Raw genomic sequence first — 17,552 nt, 5'->3', positions numbered from 1 at the left:
CCTTGTGCGTTCCACCTTTCCTTGGGCGTTCCACCTTTCCTTGTGCGTTCCACCTTTCCTTGGGCGTTCCACCTTTCCTTGTACGTTCCACCTTTCCTTGTGCGTTCCACCTTTCCTTGTGCGTTCCACCTTTCCTTGTGCGTTCCACCTTTCCTTGTGCGTTCCACCTTTCCTTGTGCGAACCACCATTCCTTGTATGTTCCACCTTTCCTTGTGCGTTCCACCTTTCCTTGTGCGTTCCACCTTTCCTTGTGCGTTACACCTTTCCTTGTGTGTTCCACCTTTCCTTGTGCGTTCCACCATTCCTTGTGCGTTCCACCTTTCCTTGTGTGTTCCACCTTTCCTTGTGCTTTCCACCATTCCTTGTGCGTTCCACCTTTCCTTGTGCAAAAAGTATGTGTGCTAGGCAGCACTCCACACCAAGTACAAATGAAAAAATCAATGATCTGGTGCACGGGAACAGGGTCTAATCTCTGACCCCTAAGCAAGTCAGTAATATATACAGCGGTCCCCAGCACACAAAAAATGAATAAAGACAAAAAGTGTCCGCAAGTAAATCAATGTATTAAATGCAATGGCAGCTACAAAATCAGCCCTGGCACAGAGTTTGGAGAGTACATCTCATGGAGAAGATTAAAACAAAGGGGAGAGGGAGGGAGGAAGGGGAACAAGGGGGATAAAACACTAACAAACAACAAAGGAAAGGGGAACAACGTACAATACACGTGAAGTTTAAGGCGATAAAAATGTAGGGGGGCGACGTTTCGGAGCCAGATGCCCCTTAATCATGTCCGTTCCCACAGACTGAAAACTTCCCTAGTTTACACACCTCCAACCTACTACCTCTCACCGGATGAATAATAAACAGATTGAACCAAAATAGTTGGTCTGTCAATTAGCAGTAAGTGTATCCTATATGCACATGCACAGGCATAGTGCTAAAGAGATAGTTAGGCAAATGGACTGTATAAACAGACTAACAATGATGCAAAAATCTGTATTTCCCAGTGATTCTCTGACAATGGCAGTAATGAGTCTATCCTATAGGGATGAGAGCAATAACAGAACCTCAAAAGTGGCTCGGCATATATGTGCAGACTCACATTACTACACGATCCTGTGCTAACCAGACACTAGCTAATCACTTAAAACACAGCACAAAAAAAATTGCACAGTAAATTGAAGCAGCGTGAGGCTGAACAAGAGACAGTGATTAGGACACAGGGACAAATGTCAAGCCAAAAAGAATATAAGCATTACGAATACTCTGCTGCGATGTGACGTCGTTGCCTAGCTATCTCTTTAGCACTATGCATGTGCATGTGCATATAGGATACACTTACTGCTAATAGACAGACCAACTATTTTGGTTCAATCTGTTTATTATTCATCCGGTGAGAGGTAGTAGGTTGGAGGTGTATAAAATAGGGAAGTACCATAGGCTGTTTTCAGTCTGTGGGAACGGACAAGATTAAGGGGCATCTGGCTCCGAAACGTCGCCCCCCTACATTTTTATCGCCTTAAACTTCACGTGTATTGTACGTTGTTCCCCTTTCCTTTGTTGTTTTTTAGTGTTTTATCCCCCTTATTCCCCTTCCTCCCTTCCTCTCCCCTTTGTTTTGATCTTCTCTATGAGATGTACTCTCCAAGCCCTGTGCCAGGACTGATTTTTGTAGCTGCCATTGCATTTAATACATTGATTTACTTGCAGACAATTTTTGTCTTTATTCATTTTTTGTGTGTTGGGGACCCCTGTATATATTACCACCTTTCCTTGTGCAGTCCACCTTTCCTTGTGCTTTCTACCTCTCCTTGAGTGTCCCACCTCTCCTTATGCGGTCCACCTTTCCTGGTACGTTTCACCTTTCCTTGTGCTTTCAACCATTCCTTGTGCGTTCCACCTTTCCTTGTGCGTTCCACCTCTCCATGTGTGTTTCACCTCCTCTCCTTGTGTGTTCCACCTCTCCATGTGTGTTCCACCTCTCCTTGTGTGTTCCACCTCTCCTTGTGTGTTCCACCTCTCCTTGTGTGTTCCACCTCTCCTTGTGCATTCCACCTCCGCTCTTAGTGAGTTCCACCTCTTCTTGTGTGTTCCACCTCTCCTTGTGTGTTCCACCTCCTCTCTTTCTGTGTTCCACCTCTCCACCTCTCATTTTGCATTCCACCTTCTCTCTTTGTGTGTTCCACCTCTCCTTGTGCGTTCCACCTCTCCTTATGTGTTCCACCTCTCCTTGTGTGGTCCACCTCTCCTTGTGTGTTCTGACAATAGAATGTAAGTTCTTGTTTTGAAATCATAGATTTTGTGTGCACTTACCAATTTTCATTTTTGTATAACTGACGGTGTTGGCAAACTTTAAGAACCTTTCAAACCACTTGAACTTAATTTAAAAATTTCTCAGAAAACAACTGGTGGGTGCCACCATAAACCATGTAACAAGGACAAAAAAGGAAAATGAGTATTGAGTCATTTTGGACTGTTGGACTAGAACTTTAACACTTTGGGAAGCACAGAGAACCTGGATGTGTCTTAGATTAAGTTTGCGTTTGATTTGTTAAATGGTAGATCTAGATACTATTGTATGGAATTTTGACTATTTGTCCCATTTTGCTGTTTGGCACCAATTCAAGGTTTGCCATTTGTGAGACAAGCTGTAATGGTAAGGCTCTGGTAATTGAATTCCTGCCTTAGGCATATCAACTTTCGAAGACACTCCTAAACTTCATTTAATATCTATGGACATTTTGAATCTAGTGGTAAGAATCTAGCTTGGGGCTTTGTCATAACAACCTAATTTTCTTTATTAACCACAACATTATGCCACCTAGAGCCTTTCCAGTTTAGAGTTGGCCATGATACATTGGATCAACATTCATGGAATAATTGTGAACATAAATGTGTCAGTTTTCAGCTGATTTGTTATAGAAACACATATTTGTTGATTGCTGTTGATACATTTCTTATGTTGTAATGTTACAGCCAGAGTTAAAAATGACAGCTGTTCTTCCTCATTTGATTTTGCTGCATATCCATCAATGTCTTTGAAACTTCGGCAGAACGAAGCATTTAGTCATCTGTGTACTTCAATAGATTTATGACAACGTGAAAATAATTAGTGAACGTCTGTAATGTTTTACCATTGATTGTTTACCTTCCTAAGAAGCCTGTGTTTTTTCATTTTTTTTTTATTTTGAACAGAGATCAAAGGGGGTTCTTCTAGGTGTGGTAGGCACAGATGTTCCAGTTAAAGAACTTTTAAAGGCTATTCCAAAATATAAGGTAAATCTTCAAAAGTGAATAGTTATCTATTTATGTGATTTACACCGCACCCTGTGCTGGAAGGCTTTAGGGTGTCCAACTTAAATCAAGCCTGACAGGCACCATCACAACTCTCACAGGTGAGTACTGGTATTAACAAAAATGTTAAGACTTATTCTGTCAAACCAACAAAAGAATCTAGAAAGGCATTCTTTACTCTGAACAGCAAGCATGATGATACATTTAAAGTATTTAGGTTTCAGTCCAAATAGGCTGGTACATTAAATTCAAGAACATAGACGTCACATCAGGCAAGACGTTCTTAGTATTGGGTCCCAATGTAAATTATGTTAGTTAAGTTGGTGTATAATTGCTGCTTACTCATGTCAGGTAATTGTATGCTAACTGTATAGAACATGCTTCTTTCACTAATATTTTGATCACGTACGCTAATAAAATGCTTGTTGTTTTACTTTGTTTTATAACTTCTACTGAATTATTGGATAATCTGTCATCGGATAATAAAAATGATTTTTAGAGGTGTTGCTGTGGAGTATAAACAACCAGCAAATGTGTGCTTTGCATTTAAGCTCCCTTTTCACTTCTGTTCTTTCTGCGACAAGTTAAATAAAATGTTCCAAAGCAATGTTAGAGAAAAGCAGATGGAGATCAAAAAAAACCAAAAAAAAAACCCCATGGAACACGTGTCCTATTGTGCTGTATCTGGCTAGTTTACTGAATAGTATAACCTGCGTACGTTTTTTTTCCTTATATAGCTCACTATTCCTGGTTTATCAGACTTTGAGAAACATATTTATATAATGTCAGGTTTACCTGGGCGACTGTGTAGCGATGAGAGAGGCTAACCGCACATTAATACTTATTACTCCATCTAGATCTGTACAAGAGTGAGAACATTTAATGCACAAGAGGTACATCAGGAGACCATGTAGTCATCTGCAAAAAAAAACAAGGAATGTGTCATCCAACCTCATGGTCTCTACCCAGATTATCCCACTAAGAGGCCATTTTTGTCCTGAGAGTTTTTCTTACTCTGTAAAGACAAGTATTAAAATGATTAACATATTTTCAAGGCACAGAATATATAGATATTAGTTTTGGATTTCGGTTTTACATGTCTTGTGTCATGTCTTTTTTTTTAGCTGGGAATTCACGGATATGCTTTTGCAATTACAAACAATGGATATATTTTGACACATCCGGAGCTTAGGCCACTGGTAAGTTTTGGTGAATACTCAGCGTCGCACACAGTACTTATTTCCCAGAGCGAAGTTTAGATACGATGTTGAAATAAACATTAGGGCGCAAATCTTTTAAGCTGTACTGCCAACAGATAATTATTAAGCGCAGGGAAGTATATCCAATAAGTAGGGTCATTGATTGTCATAACTGATCTGACCTTCCTCCTTACCATCTTGTAGGATGCAATGACGTTAATATAATGAGCTGGACTATGTACTGTATGTACCACTGGTAATCTGGGCCAGCAAAGATAGACTGGATACAGGAAGCTGCCTATTTATCCTCCTCTCTTCCAAATTGCCTCTTTTCATTGACGTAACACAGAGTGAACAATACACTAACTTCCATTCTCTGAAATATATGTAATCAATACATTTACTTCTACGCACTTGGATGGAAGTTAATGCATGATTAGCAGTGAATATGTACATCAGTAGTTTTTGCTGGAAGAATTTTGTGCAGGTATGATACTCTACCACAGGGGGGTTAATACCAGTCCTCAAGCCCCCCCCCCCCCCCAACAGGTCAGGTTTTCAGGATATCCCTGCTTCAGCACAGGTGGCTCAATCAGAGGCTCAGTCTCTGATTGAGTCACCTATGCTGAACCTGGGATATCCTGAAAACCTGGGGGTTGGGTGGGGGGGGGGGGGGGAGAGGGGGGTTTGAGGACTGGAATTAAGCACCGCAACTCTACCAGAATCTTATTTAGATTACGTCTTCATTGTTTATAGAAAAGTTAGTATTGCATTTAGCTCACATTCTAAATGTGACATGCAATGTGCAGTATATGGTGACGGGGATGAATGATGGTCTTGCAGAAAGAGGAAAATTATATAGCAGAGGAGAACAGTGTTTATAGGAATGATCAAATGATGTATATGTAAGACATACGGGTTATTTCATAGTGATGCAGATTTCCATCGCAGAATGGAAATACATAAGTTACTGTAGTTATGTGTATCAATTAACATTGAAGTAGGATGATGTAGGTTCACTTTGTTTAAAATGTATATAAATAGCCAGCACACCAAAAACAAACTTAGTGCAAATATCTCATCGTGTCAGTGAAATGTTATAAACAAGTCAATATTCTATAGCATATTTTGACCCGTGTCAGGGATAATCACTTTATTTACCATGTGTTTAGTTGCGTGTTTGAAGGTTTGAACTTTAGAGAAACATTTTTAAAGCAAGTCTGAAACGTTAACATCTCTGAGCCTCTTACTCTTGTCAAACTCGTCCTGTTTGAGGAGCGCTAGGCACAAACAATGACAGTATTTGCTAAGCAGCTGAATAGGGACAAATAGCAGGAACTGTGAAGGGGATGTATCCAGGTTTTCAAGGTACAACATTTGGGATGTTAGGATTTAGGGTTGTCATTCTTTTGTAAGTTTGGTGTTGTGTTTATCCACTAATACAGGGGAGGCCAACTCCAGTCCTCAAGGGCCACCAACAGGTCAGTTTTTCAGGATATCCCTGCTTCAGCACAGGTGGCTCAATCAGTGGCTCAGGAAGAATGAGCCACCTGTACTGAAGCAGGGATATCCCTAATACCTTTGCCTGTTGATTGCCCTTGTGGACTGGCGTTGGCACCCTTGCACTAGTATTATACCAGCAGGCAACGTTATTTATTTACAGGTGAGTCCTTTTTTTAATATTATGAACTTTTAGGCAAGGCGTTTTGGGCCCATATAATCCTCAGTATTCAGGGGACTAGGGACAAGTAGGGACCTAAAATGCATTGTAGATTTCATATAATCAGGTTTATTGCATTTTTTCTATGATTATCGCTGACCTGAGGAGAGAGAAAACGCTCAAAAGCTTGTCTTATAATATCAATTGATAGTTCAAATAAAAAGGTCTCACCTAATACTGAAATACTCATTTATTCTGCACTATCACAACTGGACTAACACGGCTATTTCTATTTAATTCATGTTTCCTGTGCAGTATTAATTATTATTTAACTCGGAGTCAGTGCTTCCAATTATTGTTAGCGAATTACAGCAGAAACTGTAAAACAGAAATGTGTTACCAGGAAGTAATACATTCAGAGTTACCTCTCCTTTTTACGTATGTCTTGGGCACAGAGTTATATACCCAAACCAAGCTGCTTGTCTTAAAGATGCTCAAGATACCAGAAAATGTATCAGAAAAAGGAAAAAAGTAATTTTTTGTACTGGAAAACTAAAATAAATGTTTGCTACAGATGTAACGGCCGTTATTCGAACACTTCACGCGGTGTATACCTCGCAATACCCCTGTCATGGCGCGGGATTTCTACCAACCGTACCACCTTAATACGCGAGTGCAGAAAATGGCATTTTAGTGTCGTGGATTTTAAACACCTGAAATTGGCACAGTAGCACAGTACTGTACACATTACAATTCATTCATTTCATTGCATTTGATTGCACACAATCCATGAAATTCAAACAAAGCAACCGCGATAAACACGGGTGCCTGGGGCGATTGGCGGTGTTAATGCCGCGTGGAGTACAGCAGCGCAGACGAAAACGGCGCCGTGATTTGTTCGAATAACGGCCGCTGCAGCTGTATGCACTTCAAATACAGATGTGCAGCAGTGTCGCAACTGTATTTACAAAATGTTTCAACTATTGTGTTTTTCATTTTTCACAAAAATAATTGCCAAGCCTCACAGGGCTAATAATTTTACAAAATGAGTCACAGATGCTGCATTTTTTTGCCAGCTGCCAACAACATTTTTCAAGATACTGAACAAAATGGCTATGAAATAGGCCCGAGCCGATGAACAGAAACGATGAAACAATTTGCAAATGTGCCAGTAGGTGGCGCTGCAGCACTTTGCATCCATGTAAAAAAAAAAAAATCATTGCCGCTTCTTTCTGTTTTCCATATTTATTCAAAACAGATCTGAAAATTGTCCTGATTTGTGCCTGGTTTGAATTTTTGATTTGTGGGTCACATAAAGATATTTCATACTCAATTCTTGAGAAAAAGAAAACAATGTGGATGGAATTGCTACGAAGCGCAGTTGAATACTTTGTTTTTCGACTCTGCTTATGAATTTATTTATACGTAGCCTTACCACGCTTCTCATTCGATGACAGCAGTTCTTCTTCCTTTTCAGTTGGTTCTTGTCTTTGAAGTGTGGCTCGGACTTCCCCTGCAGCATTTTAATCAGTGTAACAGCTGAAACCTCCGGTAGCTGCACTTTCAGTGTGTCCGGGATTTCTACAATAAACGCAAAAGAAAAAATAATGTCGTGCTGGGAGACTACTTTTTGGAAAGTGCGGCTTCCGAAGATTGCAGTTGTTCTACCAACTCTGTTTGTGTGAACTCGCCCCATTTCCTATCTGCAAATATCATTGTTCTACTTTCTACCTGAGAAAAGATCCCCCATCCCAAACCTCTAGCTGTGAACACAATTTATTTTTACTGCATCCCTTAACCTTCAGCGCGGTCACATGATCGCTGCGTCCCTTAACCTTCAGAGCGGTCACATGATCGCTGCGTCCCTTAACCTTCAGAGCGGTCACATGATCGCGGCTTCCCTTAACCTTCAGAGCGGTCACATGATCGCGGCGTCCCTTGAGCCTCAGAGCGGTCACACGATCGCGGCGTCCCTTCAGCCTCAGAGCGGTCACATGATTGCGGCGTCCCTTCAGCCTCGGAGCGGTCACATGATCGCGGCGTCCCTTAACCCAGACACGGAAGAGTCCTCCTCTCCCTGCAGTACAGAAAATGAGCACTCTAATGGCAAGACGTAGGTAATTCGTCATGGGTGGCCAACTCCAGTCCTCAAGGCCAAGTATTAGGGATATCCCTGCTTCAGCACAAGTGGCTCAATCAGTGGCTGTTAGACAGAAAGCATTTGACTAATTAGCAATTAAACATAAAATGCTATTAGCTTTTTCAATAGAGTGCAATAGCTCTGCCCCCCTGTATTGCATATTTTAACCTGTGTCGCGTTATGGTGGGATAGGTTATGGTGGGATAGGTTATGGTGGGATAGGTTATGGTGAGATAGGTTATTGTGGGATAGGTTATTGTGGGATAGGTTATGGTGGGATAGGTTATGGTGGGATAGATTATGGTGGGATAGGTTATGGTGGGATAGGTTATGGTGGGATATGGTTATGGTGGGATAGGTTATGGTGGGATAGGTTATGGTGGGATAGATTATGGTGGGATATGTTATGGTGGGATAGGTTATGGTGGGATAGGTTATGGTGGGATAGGTTATGGTGGGATATGGTTATTGTGGGATAGGTTATGGTGGGATAGGTTATGGTGCGATAGGTTATGGTGGGATATGGTTATGGTGGGATATGGTTATTGTGGGATAGGTTATGGTGGGATAGGTTATGGTGGGATAGGTTATGGTGGGATAGATTATGGTGGGATAGGTTATGGTGGGATATGGTTATGGTGGGATAGGTTATGGTGGGATAGGTTATGGTGGGATAGGTTATGGTGGGATAGGTTATGGTGTGATATGGTTATGGTGGGATAGGTTATGGTGTGATATGGTTATGGTGGGATAGGTTATGGTGTGATATGGTTATGGTGGGATTGGTGGGATAGGTTATGGTGTGATATGGTTATGGTGGGATTGGTGTGATATGGTTATGGGGAGGATTGGTGGGATAGGTTATGGTGGGATATGTTATGGTGTGATATGGTTATGGTGGGATAGGTTATGGTGTGATATGGTTATGGTGGGATAGGTTATGGTGTGATATGGTTATGGTGGGATTGGTGGGATTGGTGGGATAGGTTATTGTGGGATAGGTTATGGTGGGATATGGTGGGATAGGTTATGATGGGATATGGTTATGGTGGGATAGGTTATGGTGTGATATGGTGGGATAGGTTATGATGGGATAGGTTATGGTGGAATATGTTATGGTGGGATAGGTTATGGTGTGATATGGTTATGGTGGGATAGGTTATGGTGGGATATGGTTATGGTGGGATAGGTTATGGTGTGATATGGTTATGGTGGGATTGGTGGGATAGGTTATGGTGGGATATGTTATGGTGGGATATGTTATGGTGGGATATGGTTATGGTGGGATATGGTTATGGTGGGATATGGTTATGGTGGGATATGGTTATGGTGGGTAATGTTATGGTGGGATATGTTGTGATATTCTGCGCTATAAATAAGTAAGATAAAGCTGGCGACATGCTAACATAATATTGGATACATTAAAGGCTGGGGCTCCCTACGTTGCGATAAGAGCTTGCGAAGCTCAATCCTGCTCTGTCTGGCAATGATTTGAATAGCTGTTAATGTGGGATCGAGCTCCAATACCCTAACTCGGAGCTCACTGAATCACACTCACACTGACCTAGCACCAAGTGTTAGCAATTCATGTCAGCCCATTCACCAGGTTCATGGTAAAGGCTCAAAAACTTCCAACACATGCACAGGCGCAGCTCAGACTATATGAGGACATCTGCAAGTACTTAATGCACAGAACGGAGTCATTTGGCATGCAAACTGCAGATAAAAAAATGTTACTTTCTAAATCCGTACACTCTAAGTTTTTAAATAAAGTATTAGCATAATCCGTTCTTGCTATAAAGTCCTTAACATAACTGTTCTAATTTGAATCCCGCAGTAGTTGAATTATTTTATTGGTTAACGTGAAGTTTTGTAACATGCATATGTTTACAACGTGTCATTTTGCATTCAGTTGCAACATGCAGGCACAGTTGAGGTAACTATTCAGGTATGTGGATTAGCTCAATTGTAGCTCAAAATTCAGGCATTTTCTGCTTTACACAGTTTACACTCATGACATATTTTGTTTACTGTGCGCCATTCACGAAATGTAAGATGAGCAGTTGTGGACCGTATGGATTTAAAAAAAAAAGTTTTATTATTGTTTAGTGTTTGACAAAACATAAGCCCCCTTAATGTCTATGGACTTTTGAACATACGTTGTGTAAAATATATCCAAGTATATATTTGTTTAGATTCCTTTGTGCCTCAGGAAGAATCAAAAATGTATATCATTTAATTTAGTATAAACTTGGAAATGCTGGCGCTCAATTATTTGTAAACATTAAGTGATCCTGAGTTTTTTGAGTGCACTGATTTCTCTGCTACAATTTGAGAATGATATATATATATATATATATATATATATATATATATATATATATATATATATATACAGTGTTCGACAAACCTATACATTTGCTCGCCCCGGGCGAGTGGATTTAACCCCCGGGCGAGTAAATATTGGCCCAAGCAGCACACGTTTGGTACTAGGTGGCGAGTAGATTTTTTTGTGTGGCGAGTAGATTTTTTGGTGATTTGTCAACCACTGTATACTGTATATATATATATGTATATATATATATATATTTAATGACGCTTGTTTCTTTTCTTGCAAATGCTTGGGTAAAAAGGAGAAAATGTAGGGCCTTCTCAAATTGGCTGCATATTTTTTTTTTTTAGAGCTTCTTTATAGCATTTCCCCAATCGCTGCCACGATTACAGTATATGCAGCCCATATGCACCTATTTGCAAACATGTGATGATTAGGGAATTGCTATGGAGAGATATGCGAACCTTTCACATGGGGTCGCGAACTATGCAAAATTGCCTCTTATTTAGTGTTGGATCTTTCGCATTTCATTTGGTGTTACCCTATGAGTTAAAAAAGAGGTTTGCCTATAAAGAATATGCATTCCGTTATTTGTAACTGTAGTGTGCCCTTTCTCCCACAGATCAACCTTAACTCCTAATGCTAACTCTAGTCATGGTCAGGCTTGATGCACACGCGGGGAAATTGCTGACATAAATATGGGTCCTTTTAACGACTGTTAAATAAGTAATTTTGCTTCATGAATAAAGTAAAGAAAATCTCTGAATAGGCCCCTATGTTAGCAGTTTGGCTGCCAGAGTTAGTTGCTGAGTTTAAATTAAAATGTTAACTGCCACCATATATTGTACATACCTAAAAGAGCGATGTATTTAGAGATTACTAAAGCAGTATTAAGTCTTTCATAGCTGTAAATTCTGGGAAAATTTGTTTCTCCTAATATAGGAAAACAGAAGAATCCAAGTCTCAGAGGAAACATTAATACCCCACTTAAGCGGTGTTAGACCTTTCATAAGCAGCAAATCTCCTTTCTCTCTTGGGAGCGCTGCCTGGAACGTGAGATAACCTACACTTACCCTCGCTGTTCAGAGGCTCCGGAAACCTACAGCTGTAGCTGACAGCAGAATATTTCAATGCTTTGAACAGTATAAATGCTTCGTGTTCATTTATGTAATTGAAAAATTCAATCACTTGAGCACCAAAGATTATTTCTACTGTATGTGAGGTTTTTATTTTTTGGACACAACATTTTGGATCAGTATTATAGCATTAAATTGCTATCTCATTAGCAGCCTTAAATTACATACATTTGAAACATAATTAAAGGTTCGGGTATTGTTGGAATAACTGGTTGTACATCTAAATGAATCACTGAAAAATTTGTTAGCAATCTATAAAGCTTTCTTTCTTCTTTTGTTGTTACGTTTGGAAGTACTGTAGACCCAGAGCAGCAGTTAAAGGCTGGCTGTGCTGAAAACAAACATATTTTTTGCATTATTTCTTCCCGAATCCAAAATAATTAAACACAGATGCAGGTTTGTTCTTCTGATCCTTAATGGAAAGGTATGAGGAATGTAGATAGAAAGACTTTGCAGTACCAATCGTTCTATATGTAATATGGTTTGGCAGCAAGCGTTTAGTTATAGTACACTTAATCTAATGCTCTTACTATAATATTTAAGCACCTGGCATATACAGTGGGTATTTTCTTATTAGGCCTGCCTTTTTAATAGTGCTCCCATATATTTCATATTATTATTGTAGACCTTTGAGTTCTGTATGCAATATAGCTTCATGCTGCATTCACAGCAATGTCTTTAGAAAGCAGACAAAGTCTTTGCACAATAAGTTTAACTGTAAGTTAAAGGAATAGTTTTTTTAGTGTCTTGATATTCGGCACTTGTATTAATATGATGTTTGAAAGTACCCCCTATTTTGTGCATAAATGTGTAAGATACTCCACCAGCAAAAACTAACTACAACTTCTAAGGCTGCGTACATAGTGCAGGATACAGCGCGAGCTATGTAGCTTGCGCCGAAACAAACACTATGACGCCAATGCATATGCGGATAGTGCGCGTGTACATGCGCTACAGGGAGAGCAGCCCTTCACAATACAAACAAGTTTGTTTTGCAAGCGCGACGCCGGGGAGGAGGAGGAGCGCATTCCACTATGGACACGGCCTAACACCTGAACCAGCAGAAAGCATATGCAAGACACATACAATTCGCATGTTGTCCCCAATAATGTCCAACGCGTTTTGTACCACACTTTCTGAAGGATCCATTTTGTTGCCTGACTATTCTTGTCATCCTTTACTTTTGGCTAAAGAAAAGCACAGCATGGCAGATTTTGCGTGCCAGCTGGCATGCATGTTAAATCCCAAATAAATGGTCTTGATTGCCAATCATAACCCAAGAACTTCTGGATTATGGTCTTAAATAATACACATAATACAACAGAACGCCTTTCAGAATGGCAGTTCGTTTTCCTTGTGAAGCAAGCAGAGAAGTAACACATACTTAATCTTAATCACTGGAGTTGAATTTACAAGCGCTGTTTATGAACAGATAACTGAACAGATTCCCCAAATCCTATTCATACAGCCATTCAAAGTCATATGTGTACGGATCATAAAATATAAAAAAGAAAATGTTATGAACATGAAGCCAGCAGCAGAAACAAATGAAAGCATTACAAAGAAACACTACACTCCTATTGAAGTTTGTAAAGAAAACAGGCTGTTAGACACGGCTAGCCAGTGTGTCCCATTGCTGTAAATAATTACCGAATGCTCAGTTCTCTGGATATAATGGGTGGAATAGTTATTTACAGACCTTAGGCTATCCCCAGAACCACAGATTACCAATAGGCATTTCTTAGCAATGCAGGTGCTGTTGGCCTCTATAAACCTTAGAATTCAGACTATTCCAAAAGCACACCAGTATAAACCTAATTATCAGCTATTAAACTGGAGGAATTTCCTGTTTTCCTGAATGCCTGCTTTTGTTTTGGACAGTGATCCCACACTGTATTTTGGGACTTTCTTATATTTTGTCTACTCTGCGAGATGGCCACGGCTATTAAACCTTCCTGTGGGGTTCGGTCCCTGGATGGATTTTTTCGATGCGCCGTGTAGTATCACCGTGCGGCTGCGCACACACATCTCTGCACTTACAGTATCATGCACCCACACATCATCACAAAGCTGGGTTTGAGAAAAGGAACCGCAGAAACAAAACTAAATAAAGGATCCATATATTCTGAGCAGATAGTTTCACTTTTATTTAATGTTCAGCAGAGGGGTGGATTTTCCAAAATTACAGAAATTCATTTGCAGGGAAATATATATTTAAAGGTAACATACTATATACTGAATAATAATAACCACAGTAATAAAAAAAGAGCATTTAGTAAGAAAATGTGTGAAATCTCGCGTCCAGTTAAATCTCATCAATTATCTTATAATTTCATACAATTGTATTTTAGACAGGCTGTTTTAACACGTTGATGCGATTAAGGGAGAAATGATTTCTTTTGAGATGAAAGTTCTGTGTAGGAGATTAAGGCCCAGCCCTGGGGTTCTGTAGGAAGATGAAAAGGTTCTGTGGCCCCTATGACTCTCTGTCCCCGGTGACTCCCTGTCCCCTCTGTCTCCCGTGACTCTGCCCCCTCTGCCTCCTGTGACTCTGCCCCCTCTGTCACCTGTGACTCTGCCCCCTCTGTCTCCTGTGACTCTCTGCCCCCTCTGTCCCCGGTGACTCCCTGTCCCCTCTGTCTCCTGTGACTCTCTGCCCTCTGTCTCCTGTGACTCTCTGCCCTCTGTCTCCTGTGACTCTCTGCCCTCTGTCTCCTGTGACTCTCTGCCCTCTGTCTCCTGTGACTCTCTGCCCTCTTTCTCCTGTGACTCTCTGCCCTCTGTCTCCTGTGACTCTCTGCCCTCTGTCTCCTGTGACTCTCTGCCCCCTCTGTCTCCTGTATAGGAAGTGAGGAAATAGTTTTCTTTGTCACGTTTTGAATAGATATAAAAAAAATCTGCTATAAAAGGTACACTAACAGAATATATATATCTATTTTATTGTGTAACCACTCCAAGGAATCTGAAACATAATGGGATCTATTTGAACTCCTGTATTGGTGGTGACATAGGAGAAACATATTAAACACATCTCTGTTGTACCAAAACAATTTGCGCCTGTTTTAGCTCTGCTCACTTCAGAGAGAGGTTTGAGAAGTTTTAGTAGGTTAGGAAGGGAGTGCTACCAATGTTCTAAAGACGCAGACTTTTCTGCATCATATTTTTTTTGATATAAAAAATCCACCAGGTATGAGGTGGTAGAAATCTCTCTTGTTACAAATTTGTGTCAGTTGTAGTTACTGTAACTTGCCAAAGACATATCTGATACAGTAATGCTGTATTAGGTCATTAGAAAAAACACTGATTAATAAAGTCCCAGTAGCCCAATGGTTTGCTGATCCCTAGGAATAGAGGACTTTAATAACTATAGTACTTAATAGTATCAAACTAAACATAGTCTGAAATGATTACTTACTGCATGGCAGTACCTATAATTTGGTCTATCCTGTCCAAAGTGTCATTCATCGCTTTGTGACAAAAACAAGTTGAATGGACCAAACAAGCCCTGAGCGTCATCAAACGCCTACATTAATTACCTTCCCAGCGTACACTATTAAAGTGTCATGAAAAACACCGGCAGCTCCCCCCTCCCCACACGTGCACAAACACCATCATTCCTAGTGTGAACCTTGTCATTAAACCATCAGATCCATTGTTACAAAAACTTTAACTTGACCAAAACTCATATTGATGTGACTCCTTATTGCTAAGGGCACATCCATTCTTATTAGGTCAAACTTGGGAGGACACCAGATTTCTGTTACCATATAGCCATCAAATAAACTATTTACTGTGGTATAAATGTGTGCCTATGTTTCTTAATATATACTGTAGCCTCTGAGTACTTAAACTGCTTTTTCCTGTTGAGCAATTGTTCATAGTTAGTTCCAGGTTCTGACATCAACAACAACAAAAAAAATATGTGTTCCACCAAATATGAATAACAGCATATATAGTATATTTACAGTGCCATAACATTTCAGTAACATGTTAAAGCAGTCTTACTCATTACCGTTCAAGGCCTGTTGTAGGATGCCATATTTTTTAATGAAAAACAATAAAGTTCTTCATAGATTATATTATACAGTTCAGAGCTTTCGAAATCTTACACGTCTCTGTCTGTACAATTGAAGACAAGACCTCTGAGGTTTTAATAGCTTTTTATACTTCCATCTGTGAAGAACGCTCATGTTGTTCATTAATAGATTCATTAAAACATACAACGAATCTACACTTTAACAATACAACTCCTAGTACTTGGGACCACATCATAGGAATTTAAATTCCATTGACATTTAATTTTTTGTTATGAATTCACCAAATATTACTGGTTTAGGTCTTTGGAAATTGACAGTTCTAGATTCTAGAAAGTTTTCATCTCTCTAACGGGGAGGTTCATTAAGCTCCTTTCTGGGGTTCCGCAACGGATCCAGCGTTAACTGCCATTCAAGTCAATGGTTACCCTGCCATGGACCTTAGTGAATCTGTCCCAAAAAGATAAACCAAATGTAGTCATTTTGACTACTGCTGGCAGTGAAGGATAACAAACAAACCTACAAGAGGAAAACATAACATTTTCTGGTTAATTATATAATATATTTTCAATGCTGTCTTCTCAGTTCTCCTAACGCACCAATAGTGTAGAAACTGGTATTAAATGAAGTTCCCAATGGAACCATTGCAGTGTATTCTAGGCATGCAATGCGGAGTATTACATACTCATCCTGCACTCAAAAGGTTCATGCAAGAGAAAAGTATTATCGTTTAGGGAAATGACATGCTTTCTTGTAACTAGGACTGCAGGTCACAGAACGTTTTTTCTTTTTATTATATTTGCTAATTTATTTTCCATCCTAAATGGCACATTCATTTTTCCTGTGTAAAGTTTTAACAGAGCATTTGTTTTCTATTAGTACGAAGAGGGGAAAAAGAGAAGGAAGCCAAACTACAGCAGCGTTGACTTATCGGAAGTTGAATGGGAAGACCGAGATGACGTGGTAAGGGATTTGCTCTAAGGCATTGTCAGAAGTCCAAACTGCGTCGTTCTGCTGACATTTGTTGAAGTATTGGGCAAAAAAAGAGGCAGCTGTAATAATGATATAAATGTGTCTGACAAAACCAACTGGAAAAAGTAATGAAATATCGGGGGAAAAATCATTGGTAATTAACATTATATTTGACCACTCCACTTACTCGCATTTGTATTTAAGGAATTAGTTAATACATCTACCGTGTATTGACAAAAATCGTAGAGTAATTTCTATTTTGTACATTTACCTTTAGACCAGAAAGAAAGGGAAGCCTTCTCTTTTCGTTTTAGCTCACACTACAGAAAATCACACATTCCAATTTCACCAGGCGAAATAATTATATCATCAATGAATAGTCATAGATTAACATCATTTTGTCATAATTGACTATTATGTTGTCCATATTAGTAATGTCATTACAAATTGGCTAGTATTCTTGTGATAAGTATTTGATAACTTCATCTTGTTCATGTTTCCATGTGGACAGCAATATCACAACAAAACAATTAAGATACTTGCTCCAGGTTCAGGGATATCTGCCTGGAACATCCAACATTGGAGAAAGTAGAAAGATCCAGGGCAACTTCGGATTTCTTTAGAAAAATTTATTCAGCACAAAAACACAACGTTTTATCCCTCCTAGGGGACTTTATCAAGTGACTGGCTTGCAGAGACTACAAAAATGTCCAGTATAAATAGCCACAAACACCCAGATGAAAACAATTAAAACACCACTTATTACCCCCCAGTAGTCACATGA

At 39.8% G+C, this 17,552-nt stretch overlaps 1 protein-coding gene across 3 annotated transcripts in view; it reads left to right on the top strand.

Moving 5' to 3' along the window:
- Positions 1-17,552, top strand: part of CACNA2D3 (calcium voltage-gated channel auxiliary subunit alpha2delta 3) — a 597,478-nt gene that overhangs the window by 388,327 nt on the left and 191,599 nt on the right. For all 3 annotated transcript variants that reach the window (XM_075574868.1, XM_075574867.1, XM_075574869.1), the window contains 3 exons: positions 3,197-3,277; positions 4,420-4,494; positions 16,676-16,759. In XM_075574868.1, the coding sequence (XP_075430983.1) occupies positions 3,197-3,277; positions 4,420-4,494; positions 16,676-16,759 (240 nt within the window). The remainder of the gene's footprint in view (positions 1-3,196; positions 3,278-4,419; positions 4,495-16,675; positions 16,760-17,552) is intronic.

This window comes from Ascaphus truei, chromosome 17 (genome assembly GCF_040206685.1).
Source record: "Ascaphus truei isolate aAscTru1 chromosome 17, aAscTru1.hap1, whole genome shotgun sequence".
NCBI classification, from domain to species: domain Eukaryota; kingdom Metazoa; phylum Chordata; class Amphibia; order Anura; family Ascaphidae; genus Ascaphus; species Ascaphus truei.
The sequence above is the reverse complement of the archived record's forward strand: the minus strand, read 5'-3'. Positions and strand labels throughout refer to the sequence as shown.